The sequence below is a fragment of the Crocodylus siamensis genome, chromosome 1 (assembly GCF_052110815.1).
Source record: "Crocodylus siamensis isolate JL-2025a chromosome 1, ASM5211081v1, whole genome shotgun sequence".
In the NCBI taxonomy this organism is placed as follows: Eukaryota; Metazoa; Chordata; order Crocodylia; family Crocodylidae; genus Crocodylus; species Crocodylus siamensis.
In genome coordinates this window covers 160,127,646-160,147,923 of record NC_143395.1, presented here as the reverse complement: position 1 = coordinate 160,147,923, position 20,278 = coordinate 160,127,646, and the positions used below count along the sequence as shown (strand labels likewise).

Genomic DNA, 20,278 nt, shown 5'->3' with positions numbered 1-20,278 from the left:
GGAGTGTCATTTTTTCCCAGTCTGTATAATGCTCTGTGGAGGTGCTGTTGTTTAGCGTCTGCACAAAAATAATCCTTGAGCTCCAGAGCACTGCTGTAGCCTGTGCCATCTGGGACTCAAGTTTCCTGCATCTGTAGATGGTTCAAGTTATCCGTACAGCCTCTATCTGACATCCATGGGGTAGAGATAGAGAGTAGCACCCTTTCACATTCACATTTAGATTCTTTCTACCAACTCAGTTCTGTGGCCATGAGAAATGGGACCATCACTATCTTGTTCATTTAGTGTTTTGCTGGAAAACATAACAATGTAAACCAAAACCAAAGTAGTTTCAGCTGAAGCCATACACCTGCAGCAATTACATGTACATTGACATACAGGCTTAACAGCCCTTACATATTTGTACCGTCATAGTTGGGTTTGACCCTGTCACAAGCACCATTTTTATTGGCAGAGACCTATTTTTAGGAAGATATTCTTTTACTTAAACAGAGTTCATATGAACTATATTGTCTGCAGTGGAACAAGAGATCATTTTTCATTATTTAATATATATGTTAGGGAGAGAGAAGAAGAGAACTTTAGGGGTAATACAATTTCTGGCAGGGTTTTGCCCTTGAACAGCCAATGTTTCAGGTAAGGATACGCACAAATATTTTTTTCTTCTCAGGTCCGCTGCTATCACTACCAGGTAATCTGTGAGGACTCCATGCCATGGAGAGTCCAAATGACAGCACCTTGTCTTGGCAATGTCCGGGATTTCACAGTGAATCTTGTGTACTCACAATGGGTTGGATGGATGTTTGTAATGAAGTACACAACTTGCAAGTTCAAAGTCATGAACCTAGTGTAAGACTGGCAATGGAATAACAAGATGTTCCTTCACGAGGTCGCCATTTATGGAGGGCAGGGGATCTCCCTCACCCGGACTTCCTTGTCCTGTAGCGGGCATGGGCATCCCATGGGACTGATGAAAGACTGACACAAAGTACCCATTTAATAGGTTGGCTTTTTCCTGGGCATCAGTTGTCAGTTGCCCCATCTGATTCAGCAGAGGTCCAATGTTGCCCTTGCTTTTCCTTCGGCTCCCCACATAGCTGAAAAAGGACTTTTTATTGTCCTTGATGCTCAAAGCTAGTTGGAGTTCAGTTGCAGCCTTGGCTTTCCTGGTTTGCTCCCTGCAGGACCAGACCAGTGCAGAATAATTCTCCTTGGAAGTGAATCCCGTCCTCCATCCTTTATTTATTCATTTGTTTTAAGTATCTTTCTGGGTATTGAAGTAAGGCTGACTGGCTTATAACTCCCTGGATCCTTCTTTTTGGCCTTCTTAAAAATAATTACTACATTTGCCCTTCCTCTGATCCTATCAGTCCTCTTTGAGTTATTGTTTTGGCTAGTTCCTTAAGAACTCTACAGAAAATTTTGAGGCCTTGCCAATATGAACACATTCAACTTACCTAGATACTCTTTCTAAATACTCCTCTCTCCTCCTATTCTGGCCTGTTCTCCTATATGTTTGCCAGAAGTCTTTGCGTTATGTGGTCAGAATTAACTTTTTTTGGTGAAGACCAAGGCAAAGAAAGGAATTGAATGCATCATCTTTCTGTATCCTCTATTATTTGCATTCCTTCCCTATTAAATAATGGATCTATACCTTCTTTTATCTTTTTCTTTCTTCTAATATATCTATATAATCTTTCTTGTTGCCTTTTATATCCATTGATAAATGTAGCTTATCTTGCACCTTAGTCTTTCTCATTTTATCCCTAGATACTTGTGTTGTTCCTATACATTTACCGTTGGTCATATGTTCTTGCACCCACTTCTCAATTTTCAGATCATTAAAAAAAGCTATGCTTACTATCATTCCTTTTGCATTGGGACAGCTTGCTTTTACCCATTTAATATAGTCTACTTTAGTAACTGTCAGCCCTCCAGCACTCCTTTTCTTCCCTTAGAATTTTTTTTCCAAGAGACCCAACCTACAGCTTTCTTGAACTCTACCTTTTTGAAGTCCATTGTCTTTATTCAGCTGCTGTCACTCCTTCCTTTCTTTAGGAAGTAACTCTATCATTTCATGATCATTTTCACCCCAATTACCTTCCACCTTTAGATTCTAAACCAGTTCCTCCTTATTAGTTAGAATCAAATCTAAAATAGTTGCTTCCCCTAGAAACTTCCTTCAAATTCTAAAATAAAACAAATGTCCTCTGTGCATTCCAAGAATTTGCTGGGCAATCTACATCCTGCCATACTGTGTTTCTAGCAGATACCTGAGAAGTTAGAGTTCCCCATTACTACCAATTCCTTTTCATTGGATGCTTCTACAGTGATGACTGCAAAGTCATGCACTTGGGAAAAATAACCCTGACTATAAACATAAAATGATGGGCATTGATTTAGCCATTCAGAAAAGAGATATTGTAGTCATTGCGAATGGTTATCTCAACACAGCAGCTCAATGTGCAGCAGCCAAAGAGGCAAATACAAAGTTGGGAATCATTAGGAGGGGAACTGAAGAGGAACTGTAACTGCAATTACATAAATTCATGGGGCACCCCATATTTTGGATATTGTGTGCAGTTTGGTCACTCCATCTCAGAAAGAATATGTTAGAACTAGAAAAGGTATAGAGAGGAAGGACAGCCTAAGGCAGGGCTGTTCAACCACTAGCCTGTGGATCACATGTAGCCCTCAACATCTTAGTATGAGGCCCATGAGCTCCCATCTGGCTGCTCCCTCCCCCTGCCACCTAGTTCCTCCTGCCCCAGTGGCTTTAGTTCCTTTAGACTGGAGATGGGCAAAATATGGCTTGTGGGACGCCATATTCCTTTCGTTCCTTTAGATTGGGGGTGGGCAAAATATGGCTTGTGGGACGCCATATTCCTTTAGTTCCCTTAGACTGGGGGTGGGAAAAATATGGCTTGTGGGACACATTCGTCTCACCAAACCATTCTATCTAGCCCGCGGGGTCCCTAAAAAATTTAGAAAATTAATATTCATCTGGCCCTGGCTGCCTGTCAAAGATAACAGGAGCCAGGGGCAGTAGGACCAGGGGAAAGCCACCGGCAGGATCAAGCAGTTGCAGAAGCAAGGCCCGGCTGCACCTCTCCCCAACCTCCAGGCCAGAAGCCCCAGGTAGAGCAGAGGGTTCTGGCTGGGCCCCTGGGGCTGTTCCTTTCTCCCTGTGCTGTTGGGAAATTCAGATAAGGAGGGAAGGCAGGGAAGGACTGTGGGCAATCACCCCAGTTCTCAGGGCTAGACCAGACCAGCTGCTGTGGTTCCAGCCTGCAGCTGGGAACCACGTGGTGTTGGAGCTGCCAGCGTGGGGTGGAGAGAAGCAGCAGCAGCCGCAGGCAGGGAAACTATAAAGCGGCAGCAGGTAGGGGGTGAAGAGGAAGCCAGCAGGCATGTGGAACGCAGCCAGCACTGGTGTGCTGAGGCTAGGGCCAGGAGGACCCAGAGTGGGGCTGCAGGAGTGTGGGGCCCAGGACAGCAGGGGCTCTGGAGCTGGGCTGGCTTCCTCCTCTCCATGCTGGTGTGGCCCAGCCCGGCTCCATAGACCCCCTGCTGGCCAGCACCCCGCACTCCTGCTGCCCACTCTTAAGCCCTGCACTCCCACCTGGCTGTTGCTGCACCCCCACTTGCACACACGCCTGCCAGAGTCATTTGCCCACCACTGCCCCCAATCCCCTTCACCCCCTGCCAGTTGCTCCAGCACCACGTGGTTCCTGGCTGCAGCTCCAGGATGCAGGACACTGGAGGAGCCAGCCTGGCCCATACGATTCTCAGCTGGCTCCATGCGGTGCCGGACAAGCCTGTCCAGCTCCTGCTGTGTCCTGCAGTCTCTGCCGTGCGTCGTGGGGAGGGATGGGGAAGCGGAAGAAGGGCAGTGGTGGCAGGGGAGGGAGGGAGGGAAATGGTGGTGAGTGGCAGCTCAGAGCTGCACTGGTGGCAGGAGCAGGAGTATGAAGCCGGGGCTTGGAAGAGTGCAGGTGGGGACTCTGCCTGCCACAGGGAGGTTGTGGGCAAATCCTCCCCGTCCAGACATGTCATAACCCTCCCCAGCCACCCCTCACCCACACACTCACAGCCCCCTACAAACCCCACACCCACCCACACCCCATATAGGCACACACACATCTCACATGCCTATCCACCCCCCCAAAAAACTCCACACACACACACCTCCCCACAGTATACAAGAGTAAGTCTTCCTTTTAAGCTATTGTGCAATCACCTCTATGTTCACTAAACAAATGCATGTAAATCAGGACAAAAATATACACTTTAAATAGAATTAATGAATGTTGTAGTACATGTTTGATTTTTAAAATATAAGTTGATTTTTTTTTGGTTTCGAGATGGCAAACTCTTGTTGAAAGGAGTAATTCTGGGGGGTAAGAGGAAGGACTTCTGGCAGCAAAGATCAAGGGCTGGAGGGTGAGACTTCTGGTCCCAAAATGGCGACCAGGGGGCAGAGCTATCCTTGCAGCCCTCAACAGCTTGCCAAAACTCAGTAAGCATCCCTCCACCTGAAATAATTGCCCGCCTCTGCTTTAGACAGACCCTTGACTAAGATGAACAGGGGGTTGAACTAGATGCCCTCAAGGATCTAGGACATAAGTTCAATAAACTGATTTAACCTAAATCAGTTAAGTCTGATCCTATTTAAGCTGAAGTCATCCAGGTTTATCTTAAATCAGTTTTGGACATCTTGAAAGTGGTTTATGTGCACTGAACTTCTGATGTGTTACAGATTTGAGCAGGTTTCTGATCACTTATACCAGTTTATGTGTAATATCTGTGCCTAGCCCTGAAGACCCTCCTCAACCCTATTGCTCTATGATTCTCACACAGAAATTTCTCTTCCTGGACTTCAAGAAAATGAATACACTCTTGATATTCAATGTAAATACACCTACCTTTTTATCATGCCTGCCCTTCCTATGTGTTATATCATTCTATAGAAATATTCCATTTGTTGCACCAAGTTTCTGTGATGCTGATTAAGTCATCATCTTGGTTGTATGCTAAGACTTCTAGGTCTTCCTGTTTACTCTCCATAGACTTGGCATTTTTGTACATCTCAGATATTTGGCGGGTTGCCCTGTTATTTTCCCTCTTGTTTGCTATGATTCTACCGAAATTTCCTACATCCCCACAGTCTAGCCCTTTTACTAGGCACTATTTTTTTTTAACTCATCTGTGGAGATGTTTAAAAAAAAAAAAAAGTTAACGGTCCTCTTCAAACCTACTTTTGAATAGTCCTCATGAGGCTGACAAATCAGTGTCCTATAGCAGGGGTGTCAAACATATTATAGCCCATGGGTCAGATCTGGTCTATGGAGTCATATGATCCAGCCCCTGGGTCACTGGATCAAATCTACATGGCAGCACGAGCCCTGGCCCCACATGTCCTGCATACAACACAGGGGTTCAGTCTAGGGCATACGCTACATGTGCTGCCCTGCTGGACCAGCCCTGTGCCAGAGCCAGTGTGTAGGATTGGTACAGCAGGGCATCACTTGCAGGACATACCCTATGCTACCTCCCTGTGCTGCGCACAGCATGCACAGCCAGCCAAGCCCTGCATATTGCATGCAGCATGTGCCAGCTCTAGGGCTTGCTGTGCATGCAGCCAGCATGGAGCACAGGCTGTCCACAGACTACGGTCCTGGGCATGTGATACCCCAAACCACCCTCCTGTCTTGCCTGTAGTGCTGGGTCCAGCCTGTGCACCACAGATAAAATGTGCCCCATGTTTCTCCCATATGGCATATGCACAGCAAGCCCTGAGGCTGGCACATGATGGGTGCAGCACATGGGTTGGACCCAGCACTATGGGCACTGCACAGGGGGTTGGGTCCTGATCCACCCCCATGGGGCTGCCAAGTCTGACACCTCTGTTCTATAGTGTTGCTCTTCTTTCTCAGATGGATCCCAATTCATCCTAGCAGTCTTCCTTCATGGAATACCATATCATGATCAAGACAAAATCCTCCCAAGACCATTCATATACCCAAGCATTTTCCTTGGTACTCATCATTCCCTGCCTGGACCTTTACCCTCAAAGGGGAGGACTGATAAACAGGAGCGCATGAAGCGGGCCCTAATCCAAATTTGAAAATTTAATGATGATTCAGAGAATCAGCGATTCAGATATAGACACAGCTTATGTTTTTCCTACATACCTCAAGGTACCATTGTGGCTTGTGAACGCTGTGATGCTGGGGTGGATGGAGCGTACCATAGGAGTGCGGAGGGGGGACCCTCCACATGCTTGACAGTGAAACCAGAAGTAAGCCAGAAGTACTTCCAGTCCACTTCTGCCACGGAATGTCCTGGGGCGGCCCCCCATGGCTCCCAGCTCTGTGATCAGCCTCGGGGGGACCCTGGGTGCCCCCCCAGACCCAGGAGGCACCAGTCGCCAAGCTGGGGGGGGGCCAGGTGAGCTCCCCAGCAGACCCGGAAGTGGGACACTCCATGCACCCCAGCATCTCAGCATGGGACACTCCATGCACCCCAGGACCTCAGTATTCATGAGCCGCCTGGTACCCAGAGGTATGTAGAAAAACATTTAAAGCTGTGTCTATGTCCAAATCATCAAATCTTTCTGAATCTCTCCTAATCAATTCAGAGGCTTCCAATTCGATTCAGAGAGATTAAAGGGTCTCCTGATTCAGTTTGGATTTGGTGTTTCAGCCGCCAAATCGGGACAAATCTCAACCAAATCGAATCAGGGACCAAAGCTTCACACAGCCCTACTGATAAAGCCATTATACGTGTTCACTTCCATCCTTAGTAACATCATCCTCTCTTCCAGAGCTTCACAGTCGCTTCTAATCTGCTCAAAGTTATACCTGATAGTATCATTAATACTCATGTGACTGAACAGTATGGGGCACTATCAAGGGCCTGGTAAGCCTCAGTGACCTTTCTGCATTGTCTGAGATTTTGGCTGCAGGCAGAAAGTGCATCTCTCAAAATGATAGTTCAGGTTGGAAGTGGGATGACTTTGTCCCCCTCAGAAAGGAATCTTCAGACCCTCATTATCCTTCTTCCTCATCCTCAGGTCAGTGGACAATGACTCTCCCAGCACTGGGGACATGTGGCTATTCTTCCCTACCCAATAGGGCTATTTTTCTGCTTTAGGACTGCATAGAGATTCTTGACCCCTATGCCTCAGAGACTTTGGTGGGCAAGGGTGCACAGTTGAACTCATAAAGTGACCTCGTTTCCCTTAAGAGGGACATTGGAGGTTCTCCCTTCTCCTGCAGTGCTGTGCCAGTCCAAGATTGAATGAGCCAAGTTTATCAACAGGATACATAAAAAAAATCCATTCTCATATGTTGAGAGACTTCATCCTGCAGATCACTTGCCTGTTTCCTGTGTAACGCCAACAGTAACACCTGTCATACCATGTGGTACCCTATTTTTGACTTTCAGCAGAGACATGCAGGCCACACTCTCACCAGACAAGTCTCTGGTTAGGAACTTGTAAGACAGGATTCTGTTCAGGGCTAGAACACTGAAAGTGTAGGTAAAAGAGTTAGTGGCAGTGTTAGCAGCTTGCCATTTTCCACCCATCACAGATTCTTTTCTCTGGGGCACTTGTAACAGTAGGAAAAAACACCCTGAATCCCTGCCTTCCCCTATTGGTGAACTCATCTAGCTAACTTGCTGCCTCAGGTGACTTAGTCTTTCTAGCCATATGACACTGGTTAATGTGCCTGCTACATAAATATGAATAACTTAGGATCCTTGTGTTAGGGTTCCCTCAAATAAATTTCAGTTTCTTTTATATTGCAATTTAGTCAAAGGGGCATTGCTTTCTTTAAAACAAACAAAAAAAAGAGAATCCTTATCTTACAGACTTTGAAAGCAAATTGTCTTCATCAAGTAGATGAAAAGACCCGACTTGAAATCTCCAAAATGAGGAATGGGACACCCTTCGAGTTCTGTCTTGCTTCCAATAGTGAAAAGAGGGAACTGAGGGTGGGTTAGAGTCATTCTGCCATTTATTGCCTTGCATAAGGCAGAAAAGCCCAGTATCTGTGAAGAGCACAAGTGCAGCCTTCACAGATACTGGATGCATCGACACATGCATTAAGGCAATTTTCCTAATGCACATTAAATTTAGTACCGCAATGTGAGATACTAAAAAAATGTACATTAAGCTACCTTAATTGAAGTAATGAATGGGCATGGTTTTTAAGTGATGCTTAATGCGCAGCAGCCTATTTTACCGTGCATTAGTGTAATAGCACATTTTTTTATGTGATGTTTTAATGCACAGTAAAATAGGCTACTGCACATTAAAGCATACATGTAGAAGTGCCCACGGCTCTTCAAAATATCTGACCTGTGTATAATAAAGCATATGTGCACCTGGAGTGGGAATCATACTGACACAATCAAAGAAGACATGTCCTTTCAGTCACAGCACATGGTCTACAACTTGAGCACATGGTCATATTCCAGGGAGAGCTCTTGCCCTGCAAGTTGTTAGGAGTGGGAAGACAGTACCTTTAAACTCTGCCCTTGTAGCAGATAATTGCAGCATGGGACAACATCTAGGTCTAATACGACAGAGCAGCATAACAGATACCTGTTTATAAATATTATATGTCAGTCAAGATCTAGATCTGTTGTAGAACAAACTAACCCCTATTCATGCTCTCCTGTAAAAAATGCTGTAAGAGCTAGGCAGGATGATTCACATCCTAAGCAGTTCTGCAAATTAGGGAAACACAAGGGAGAAGCAGATCTTTAACTGACAAAGTACAGAGTACAAACATGCAGTGAACATGAATGAGACCACAAACCTGTTTGAAGGTGAATGGTTTCACCAAAATAACAATATGTTTTTTTAAAGCTGCTTAAATAAGAATGTAACACAGGCACATAAAAACATACACGGTTTCTGCAAGGCAGAAATTAGGATTTTTCAAGAGAACAATAAATACTTCCAGTGTTAAAATAACTCAAGAATGTCACACAAGAAACCATAATTTGATTTGATAGATATAAATATATTCTTGCTACTAGCATCAATACAGTCTTTCTTCCAATATCTCCATAGGCTTCTTATTTATTTTAGGGCAAAAGTATTTTCATTGTAAACCTGCCCGCCCCCATAGGCTTGCTATATGCCACTTTTGGAAATCATGTCCATCACTACTCTACTTAACTAAATATTAATCTCCTCTCAATCTGTACAGTATTCCCTCTAATCCAAGAGGCTTCTTCTCGGCAACTTCTTACATAGCATCTTTCTGTCATTCTGCTGCATGTGCCCTTCACTCTCCAGTTACTTTCAAATGTTAAGTAAAAACAACTGCCTCTAATGTTGTCTGTACAATGAATGTCACCAAGGAGTGTACAATCTTGCCACACATGATATTTACTAAGACACAACAACAGTACTACTTATAGAACACTTCAAAGGTCCATTTACTACAGGAAAATGACACTTTTTGGGGATCTCCACCATACCCCTTAATTTTCTTGTCTGCTTCTGTTACTATTTAATTTTAATGACATGAAGTGATTACCACATGGACATGAAACCCTGAAAGCTCACATTAATTTCTTCAAAATTATCTCAGAGTCTGTGGCTTTGTTCCCTACTATGACCCCTTAGACCGCATAAAGATTTTGGCCCACTAAACTGATGCATATTAAGGTATCTATGGTAGCCAGATCCAAAGGCTTAGCTCCCAGATAGATCTCACTGCAACAGAAATCCTACTGGCTTCCCTGACAAAGACTGGTAAATATGCTCATCTATTGGCAGAACATACCATATAACACTTCAGGACTAAGATACTAGTCCTCATTATGGGCTATGGAAACATGAAAACAGCATGGGGGATGGGGAAACTTTTACCTAGATAGACAGTATTTATGCCAACTAACATTTAACTGCTTAAATAGCCCTATTAATATTCCTAAATACTTATTCAAATTATTTTAAATAGACATGTAATTGAGACACTTGAGTGGAACAAGCATGCACATGTCACAGGGTTGCCAAGATAATTTCTTGCTGTCTGAAGCAGAAAAATAATTACTAGGTCTAAATTAACTGTTCGTCATACTGCTTTTTCAAATTCTTCACTTTACTTCACAATATGTATGTTCTCTAATGAGGCGAGGTCCCACAGTATGTTGGACACTGCCCCTCCTTGGGTTGTATAACCCAGGGGTGCATAACAAAGAGGTAATTGACTGCAAACTAAGAGTGAGGGTTTAATGAAGCACATGCATGACTCTAGAAAAGTAGTGTGCTTGTTTTCTCAACTTATCATATGAAAATCGCTGAAAATGGTGTCTACAATTTCAAGGCCTTGCACTATTACTTAAATGTTCTACCTTACAAAGAAAATTCATTTATGGAAAGCAACATGTGCAAACAACACACCTTTCACTGGCACAAACTACAAAGAACAGGGATGACAAAATGCACAATGACTGCAAACCACTGCTTATTAGGCAAAAATATCCATCCTTTCATTCTTACATCTGCACCAATGTAAGTGTTTTATTTAGACTGACTGGTGTTTTGCATTATTGATCATGACCACATCCCACTATCCCTGCATTAAGATTACCTACAGTTTTAAATAAGAAGGAAGAAAGATTCTTGGGAAATCTTTCTAAAATTACAGTAAAACAAGATTAAGTAAAACTTCATTTTATTCACTAGCACTTTACCTCCTGATAGTTAACACGCAGATAGCTAACGTAAGGAAATGCTGTTCTGGGTGGTTTTTTTCCTGCAGAAGACATAACCCTAAATGAAGATACAATCCCTGCCTAGAGAAATTTACAATTTGAAACAGATCAGGTTGGAAAGAGGAGGGGGAGCAAACCCACATACCTGGAGGGTACTGATAATAATTTAGAACGCCAGTCAGTCTGTCTGTCTCTCAATACATACACATATGTGGGGGTGTGCGTGCGCACACACGTATGCACCTATTTTTAAAAATGAGACGGTGAATGCAAATTACTGAAGTGAGTTCGCATCTGTTAGGCTAAATGAAGAGGCAGATTCTGTTTAAAAAGGATGGGGAGGGGAGAACCTCTGAAAACAGGAGGGTAGATGGGAGAAAAACGAAAGATGAGAGGTGGAGAAGGAAACTAAGATAGGGGAATCTAATCATTGTGTTGGTTTTTAGTCCATTCATATTGGTGGATTTTTGGACACTAATGTAAAACTGATCAATGATTACTTCTTCTGAAGGAAGTAGCTTTTATTTTTAGTATGATTATGATTATTATTACACATTTGCAAGGACAAGTAATTCTTTTCCAAAGTACAACAATACCAAAATTTGAAACTACTGACTTACAGTCTCCTGTGGAAATTTGTCTGCTGAAATTCAAAATGTAGTTTTTACTAGGAACATTTCAATAATTCACACTTTCCCACAGAGTGAGCATTGTCAATATATTAATTTATTTTTACCTTGAGAAGGTATGTAGGAATATTGCTGAAATCCACTGGCAACTTCAAAAGAAAGCGAGCTGAAAATTCACCAGTCTGTGGAGAAAGGAACAAAAAATAATGAGGCCTATAGCAAAAGTGATCTCTCTGTGTAATGTCTATCGCAGACAGGGTCACAGGCTGACCTGATTCAGGCTGAAAAATTAGGAAAGTAATGTCTTTTAACAATTTAGAGAGAAAAGGATGAGGGAGAAGAGTTAAGCAATGGCTTTCAGTGGTGATTATTAAAGCTAAAAAATATTAATTTGCAGCATTCACAACAAGCAATATGACAAAGTGCATCAAGTCTATAAGGGCACTGAGGCAGGGGATGGCTGTGACAAAATAATTAGTATTCTATACAGTGGTATCACCTACGCATCCTCTTCAATATGAGAGGCCAATTACGCTCGGTAAAATACAAATATATAAGTATATATAGTCTGTGCCCTGACACATTCCCAATATAATTAGATTTTCAAAAGAGAAAACTCCCATTTGGACACCTAAATGAAGTGACCAGATTTTCATAAGTGCCTAGCACACAACCTCTCCCATTGACAAGGATTAAAATAAATCGCAACAATCCATTCATATGCCTGTAAAGTACCTGAGCATTGTCACTGGGAAGAAATGCATTAATTAACTAAAAAAAACTTGCAGCAAGGCCAAACTTGTCAACATTGTTGATCTTTTTGTTACAGTAAAACACAAGTTCAAAAGCCATGCATCTCTCTTAGGACAGTAGTAATATCAATGTATTTTCCTTTTAACAAATTAAATGCACAGAAATTACTTTTTAAAAACAAATGAAGAGACTTGTTAAAAATAGATGTAATAAGGTAATTTTTTTCAATAGGCATGTACTGCAGATATCTCTATTTTCAGAGTTTTAAACATACAACTTGAAAATAACTCCTTTGGGCATTAATCTGAGCAAATATATAAGATCTTTTAACAAAATGTATTTCAACGTTTATAAGGTTTGCTAGTGAAAAATGTAATAGTTTGAATATCTTACTCCCTTCTAAAGTCAAAGATCAGCTTATTTCTTAAGTGGCACTTTTCACATTGCTAGTTTCCCTCAATGTAGAACTAAGAAAAAGAATAAAACTACAATGATGCTTCATTTAAGAAAGGAAGTTGTAGAACTGGTATGAAAATATAAAAGTTAATTACCTTTTTACAACATATGAATGCATACAAATTAGTTGTTACTGTTGCACAGATATAAAATGCTGCCTTTCAGTCACTGTAGTTTGAACTGCATTTTTACTGTTCAGCTATTTTAGGCCATAAATTTTATTTGGTCACATTTCGTCAGAAATGAAAGCTGCACTCTGAAATGGGCAAAGGATTTCAGCTAAGATATGGGTTCCACACCAAACTCCAAAGTGCTAGAGTTATGACAACCTCCAAATTCAAACCATATTTCATAAGCAGCAAAATGGAGTTCTCTCATTGTGAAGGGATTCCTACTCCCTTTCATTTTAGTAAACCTTCTCAACATTTCTGGGTAACACTGATAAAAAAAGAACCATTTGAGCAAAACTTTGTTTCCACTGGTTTTGATGATTGAAGGATTCAATAAACAGTTAATAAAGGTGTCCCAAACTTTCTGTGAGTAAAGGCCTTGTAAGGGCAGCTACAACATACCGAATGAGTTTTAACAAATAAGGGGAAGAGAGTCATTAATTCTCTGATTTTTTGGTTTGCTCTCCTTAATTAGCAAAATTGGACAGACTTAGTAGGTGAAAATCAGAGCTGAGGAATGAATAGAAGATGAAAGAAGAGCATTTAAATTTTTGGCAGAAAAGCTAGAGGATTTTCTATAACGCATGTTCAGATTTACATAAATTAGAACACCTAAAGGGTTGCTTTACAACTGTTGCCTGCTGAAAAGTTGCCAAACTGTCCCTAACACATGGCTGTTTTTTATACATAAAGTGTATACAAAGGAAATGGAACGGATTTCCTCTCCATTTCATATGCTTCCTTAAAACAAGGCCTTATCCACCTGGTTATGAAAAGACTAAGTTTGTTCTTTTAAAGGAAATACATTGAAACTTGCCATTTGATACAATTAAAACAAAATATTCCTTTGATTAAATATTAAAGATTAATTTTCTATAGTTAGAACACAAAAAGCAGGATAGACTGAGGTAACAAATACTTGTTCAGTTTTAATGGTTTTATTTTATATGTGCATTACAGTATATTTAATTGTTCAATTACATACTGTCTTCCAAGTTCAATATTTTTTTATATAACCAAAAGGGGGTCAAATTTATGGCTGTGTGAACATTTATAGCGTGAAATGTGGTTGCCACTTTAGTCTGGCACTAAAATGGCTCTTTGCAACTAAAATATGATCCAGGTGCTTAAAAAAAATTGGATAGGTAAAAAGGTAAAGTAAAAGGGGAAACAAGGGAAGAAGTGAAATTATTGTAAGCAAGAAAAGTAAAGTATAAATAAGAATGTGCATGTTTCGAAGCACATAAATGATATATTCTCTTTGAAAAGAAATGTGGGCATTTTTGTGTGAAGGTAGGCGCAGATATAGTTACTCCAAAATATGCATAGAGCTTTGAACATTTAGTGGGGAAGAATGTGTATAAATATGTTAACCTGTGTAATCTGCCTTTCTCTGAGGGACATCGGTTATCAATGTAGAATGAAGGAAATGTACAGCTGGCAACGTTTCTGTTGTAATTATCCTTTTTATCATTTTTGAAACTTATGTTAAAATAATTTCCCTCCAAACTTGGCAAGGCAGATTCTCCAAATTGAGAAATAGCTTTCCTTTCTCCTGATCAACTTCTTCCTTAAACTACTTCTTAAAACCAATTACTTCCAAAAGGCCTTTCCATCATAAATGACTATAGGACTAACCTAATGTCCAGTGATATCTACTGTGGTATTTACAAAGCTGTCAATATAAGTTGGATGGGACAATAAAATAAATTATTCATCTCCTTTTTTGGGAAAAGCTAGAGAGATGACTGGCTGTGCCCTAAATTAAGGAAGCTTTACACTTTTTCTTTTCAGTTGTTTATAATTTCCCCAATTTTGAACCATATGAACCGACAATTTCCATGCTAGAAGTTAGCCTCAGTTCTGCAGGATCATAGGAAAGTAGGGCTGGAAGGTCATCTAGTCTGGCCCCCTGTTTAAGGCAGGATCATCCCCAATTAAAACAGCTAACCTGCTATTGAAAATTTCCAAGGGTGGAGATTCCATTACTTCTCTAAGTAAACCATTCCAATGCTTGACCACTCTCATAGTCAAAAAATTCTTCCTCATATCCAACCTAAATTTTCCATGCTGCAGCTTAAAGCCATTGCTCCCAGTCCTGTTCCCTGCAGTCACAGAGAAAAGCTCATCTCCATCCTCTCTATAATCGACCTTCAGGTATTTGAAGAATGTTATCAAGTCCCCCCCTTACTCTTCCCTTCTCCAGACTAAATAATCCTAGTTCTTTCAGCTTTCCTCATAAATCTTGTGTCCCAGGCCTCAGAGCATTTTTGCTGCTGTGTCCTCAACTCTTTCCAAACTGTCCACATTTTTCTTGAAATGTGGGGCCTAAAACTGGACACAGTACTTCAGGTGAGGTCTTACAAATGCTGCATAGAGCAGAAGAATCACTCCCTTGATTTACAAGTGACACTCCTGTTAATACAGCCCAGGATGCTGTTGTCTCCTATTCAGTTTGTGGTTCACCATAAGCCCCACATCCTTCTCTGAAGTACTATAACCTAGCCAGTCATTCCTCAGTCTGTATTTGGGGGCACAGTTATTCCATCCCAAGTACAGGACTTTGCCCTTACCTTTGTTGAATCTCAACTCATTTATTGCGGACCATTTCTCCAGTATGTTCAGGTCACTCTGGATCCTAGCTCTACCCTCTGGAGTGAATTTTTAATGGTTTTACTAAAATGGGCTCAGCATTTTCTGAGAATTCAATTACGGAAAAATACATTGTTTTGCCATCTCTAACAATTCTTGCTGCCATTTGACTGGGAAGTTTTAACACTTCTAGATTTTGGAAACAGTTGGTATCCCTTGAGTCTTACAAAATGGAATGAGTCATCATACTCTTCATACTGACAGAGCTCCATTCCTTTGGTTGGCAGCCTGTATGATATCTTGAACCTCAACCTTGTGACTCTCTTAGAGGCCTACAGTTGTCTATGAGGCTGCTCTGGCAGCCACCAAGCTTTCTTTGATGACCTCCCTTAGCTCTTCCCCAATGTCCTATGGTACATATACAGGAAAGGGAGTCACCCTGTCTTACAGTAGAAAATTATACTTGGCAAACAAGACCTGATCATCTGCCAGCCAGAGATGGAACAAAGCCAAAGAAAATGTGCCTGAAAATGCCCTTGTGCCCGGGCGTGCCTTTCGTTCAACTGAACTTCTCCTGCACTCCTGAAGAACCTGGGTTTGGGGGGGGAGGAAATCAACATTTTTCATTGTCCTTAGAGTTAATTTTTCTGTTACTTCCAGTATTTGATATCCGTCGCATATATAGAGATGCCATCAGAGAGCCTGCTAGCCTCCCTTTCCTGGAGCTATGAAAATCTGCTAAAGGATCATGGAAATGGTAATCCCCAGAAGGCCCAGTAAAGTATAATAAACGGAGATCTAACAGGGTTACAGATGAATTCCCATTGGCAGTCATAATTTTGTTACATACATGCTTTGGGAAAGGGCCGTTGCTTTAATAAGATAAAGAAGCGTCTTTTCTTATCAATAAGAGGAAGAACATCATAAATGACATCCCCTATCCCAAAGCACTGAACCACACTGAACCTAAATTACCATATTTTCTGGCATACCACATGTCCCCCCTCCCCCCCCAGCAAATAAAACACACACCTTTGTTTTTGAAGACTGAATGCAGGAAAAAAGATGTTTCCAAAACTACGTGACATAGCGTAAGAACTTCTGGAAACACTAAGTTTCCAGGAAGTGAAGCAGTCCAGGAGACAGTCTGGGAGAGGCAGCAGGAACTTCCTGGTATGGTTGCCTCACCTAGACTGTCCCCAGGGATGCCACGTTCCTGGACATTCTGTGTTTCCAGAAGGACTTACTCTGTATCATACAAGGGTAAGCCCCAGATTCTTGTAAAGGCAGTACAAAGAGTATTACTTCTTTATTCCAAGTAGTTCTTTATTCAAGTTCTTGTAAAGAAAGCCCTGTTTCCATACCACAAGCCTCATCAAGATACCACCAGCAGCATACTTTGCTGCTTCAGACACAACTTACAGTGCTCAGCTAACTGCTACGTTATGAGAGGGTCAACATAGGACTCCATCATTTCAGCTTGCTAAGCCAGATACAAGCAGATGAGATCTTGGCAGCTGCATGGCATGCAGTGTCTCCAGGTTTGCTTCTATTCCAGAAAAGAAAAAATCAGCTTCCCCACTTAGACACAGCCCCACTTTGCAGTTCTGATTTTTTGCCACCCCAAAATTTGCCTTAGCCCCTGTACCCACCCTTCTAGCATGGCAACCACTTGCCCTGTGCAAGGCAGCTGCAGCAGCTGTGCCTATCCTGCTCCAGCCTGCAGGGAACCGCCCCCTCCCCCTCCCCCCCCCCCCCCCGAATGGAAAGAGGCTTGCACTCCCCAGGACACTGTGACAGGGGCTCCTACCCCTGTCGGGGTGCCCCCACCTTTGCCACTGGTTGGCATCGCCCCGCCTCACCTGGGGCTGAGCTGAGCTGGCCTGTGGGTGCTGCTAAGGGCAGGCACAGAGGGGCTGGACCAGGCTGTGGGGGCAGGGCCCTTCACAGACAGCTGTGGCTTGGACTGGGGCCACAGGACCTATCTACCCAGTTTGCTTCCAGCTCCCCATGCCCAGGCTGGGCTGGGCTGGGCTGTCAGAGCCTCTGAAACAGGCTGGGCTCTCCCCTTCCTCTTACTCCCCATCCCCACCCTGGTCTGTACTTAGCCAATAAGTTCCCTTCTTTATAGACCACAATTTTCTCTAAATGCTCGTTAGCAGTAAGCACATTTCAAAATTCCTATGTTTTTATCTAAGTTATAATAAACACATTCAGAAGTTATTTGCAATTTTTAAAAAATATTTTTTTCACCCTTCCATAACTCATAAGTGATTGACAAGATTTGTCTCAAGATTTATTTTAGGTAAAAATAATTTTTAAAAAAATTGCCTCAAGACACATGAAGTGTCAGCTCCCCAGGCAAATTCTTTAAATGGGGCTTAATCCATCAGCTGCCGAACTTAGATGGAAGGTTCCCATGAGCTAAGGTGGGAAATGTATAAGAGAAAGAAAGGGGGTCATAAATCTTGGTGTTTTCAACCCTGACAGCAGTTTTTGTCATTGCCAAAAACGATGATAATGTGTGAATATGAGTATGCAAACTAAAAAGGTTAAAAACACAGAGAATACTTTCCACATGTCCACATGTAATATTTCACCAGGTGTTCAAAAGGTGCCATGGATTACTTTCTGTAACATGCTTTGCTGGCAACAATTGTGGATGGAATTCTGTACCTTTCTTTGCCTTTCTTTTTTTTGAAGAAGGGATATAACCAAACCAGATCAGTAACCTGATTTACAGAAACATAGTGCACTAATGACACCAAGAATATTTGGGTGGGATCATATTAGGAGGGACGACAGACATGTTTAAAAAAAAGGTTTAAGGGCTGTCAGTTCGTCCATATTGTCCTTTAATCAAATATTTCTATGCTACCAGCAATGCAGTTTAGATAATGAAACTGAAGCCAAGGCTCAGCAGATATGGAAGTTGAAAGGTATTTTGGATAATCAACCTATGTTCCCATTAGAAAACCATATATAGGTACCTTTATAAGCAAAATGCTTCCAAGGGAATGCAACTATACCAGCCAAAAAGCACAGCTTTGCCAGTATAACTGCATTTATACTAAGTACTTTTGCTGGCATAGCAATGTCAGTACAAAACACACCCATAACCAGCATAGCTATGCCAGAAAAAGCCTTCTTAGGCAGGCAGAACCACAGTTTGGAAGGGTGGGAAAGAACATGATTCTCACAGCTCACCACCAGCTTATCTATAAATCAAGTGCACTGACATATACTCTGAAGACAGTTGCTCACCTGGAAATCAAGTTCAGGTGAGGTAATGGAACAGAAGCAATGAACAAAGGAGGGAGTGGAGAGTGCAGAGGGTGAGATGGAGAGAAACAGGACTTTTTGCACTGTGAACAAAGTATATGAATACATCACAAATAGGATTATTTTCCAAAGTAATGTTGAGAATTATTATGGCAAAAGAATCCCTCCAGAAGTATTTTATATTGCTTTCATCAGAAGTATTGCTAATAGCTTACCCAGTTGTTTTTTTTGCCAGCATAGATTTCCATGTTTTCTCCATACTGTGGTTCTTCAAGTAAAGTCTGATATTCAAACATGAGGCGAGAGCTCTCACGCAATCGGCCACATTGGAACTGGTGATACTGCTGCACAAGCTCTTTCACAACAAGCAGGAGGCACTCAGGGTTTGAAGGATTCCACGAGGCTAAATTCTGTTGAATTAGAAAACAAAAAAAAGGCAGATTAGTTTATAGCAACAGAAAGAGAGATGAGCTGTCTTGCAGCCAAAATAATATGAAGGGCTTGTCTATATGGGGAACCTGTTGTGAAACTAAGCTAAGATGTAAATTTAAACTGCACGATATACTCTACTTATTGAAAGTGGATTAAGCTAAACAGTAAAAGGCATAGCTCTATGCCAGCCAAAGCTATGACAGCAATGTGCAATAAGAGAAGAAACACAGAGCTACTATGGAATTGATATCATGGCTTATTTTTCAACACAGGAAAGACTTAATGAACATCTGAGCTGCATCTGAGTACCTGAAGCCTTTCAACTGACAGAACCAAATTCATCTAAAAAAAATCATAAAAATAAACTGAAGGAAACACAGTCCTGCAGTGAATCTAAAGAAAATTTAGAAGTACTTAATACTAGCACAAGTGACTGCATCCAATTGACTAACTCTGGAAGCAAACACCTTTTTTTCATTCAAAGAACACTACAGGAGCAAGACACAATTCCTTTCCACTGTCTCAACCATGAGTCCAGGGCTTTGTCTTCACTTCAGAATTAAGTTATAACTTTAGCCATATCTCGAACTTGAATCCCATCTAAGAGGTATAAGAGGGCAGCTTTGTGCCCTAGGCTGCCACAGTGCACTGGGCAATTCCAGCTGCTGTAGTCCAATGGCAGCAGCAGCTATTTTTGAGCACCCCCTCACCTCTCTTAGTTACACTACTGTCCCAGCCCCTTAATTAGACCGTAGTGGTGGCTTAACTCAAGTTGGCTAACATTAGGAACAGAGACTATAGCTCAAATTGGCTCAATTCAAGAGCTAGTCAACATACTCTTTCTGTGCTATGCATCCAATCTTTCTTAAGAAGTGGTGCCCAAACCTTTTGCCCAGCAAGTCAGATGGGTAGTGCCTGGCAGGTCTGCAGGCTAGATTTGGCCAGTGGTTCTGATCCAGCACCCAGGCCCCATCCAATTGTGTGGAGGGGGCTGGGGAGAACAGCCTGGCCTCAACCCAGGCCACAGAGAAAGGGGGCCTGACGCAGGGATCGGGTGGCAGCATGGCCTAGCCTGATCAAACCATGGGGAGGACGGGGCATGGCCCAGCCTTGATCCAGCTGCAGGGGCTAGGAGGTTTGGAAATTTGCCAGGGGGAGGATGGCAATATTAATTGCAACTGGCCCCTACCACCAAGTTTCCTGACCTATGGAGAGCCCCATGGG

General features: G+C 42.2%; 1 protein-coding gene across 7 annotated transcripts in view; it reads right to left on the bottom strand.

The window, feature by feature from the left end:
* BABAM2 (BRISC and BRCA1 A complex member 2) overlaps positions 1-20,278 on the bottom strand; it is a 325,194-nt gene that overhangs the window by 216,051 nt on the left and 88,865 nt on the right. For all 7 annotated transcript variants that reach the window (XM_090046987.1, XM_090047005.1, XM_090046963.1 and 4 more), the window contains 2 exons: positions 18,838-19,032; positions 11,477-11,551 (listed from right to left, as the gene is read on the bottom strand). In XM_090046987.1, the coding sequence (XP_089903113.1) occupies positions 11,477-11,551; positions 18,838-19,032 (270 nt within the window). The remainder of the gene's footprint in view (positions 1-11,476; positions 11,552-18,837; positions 19,033-20,278) is intronic.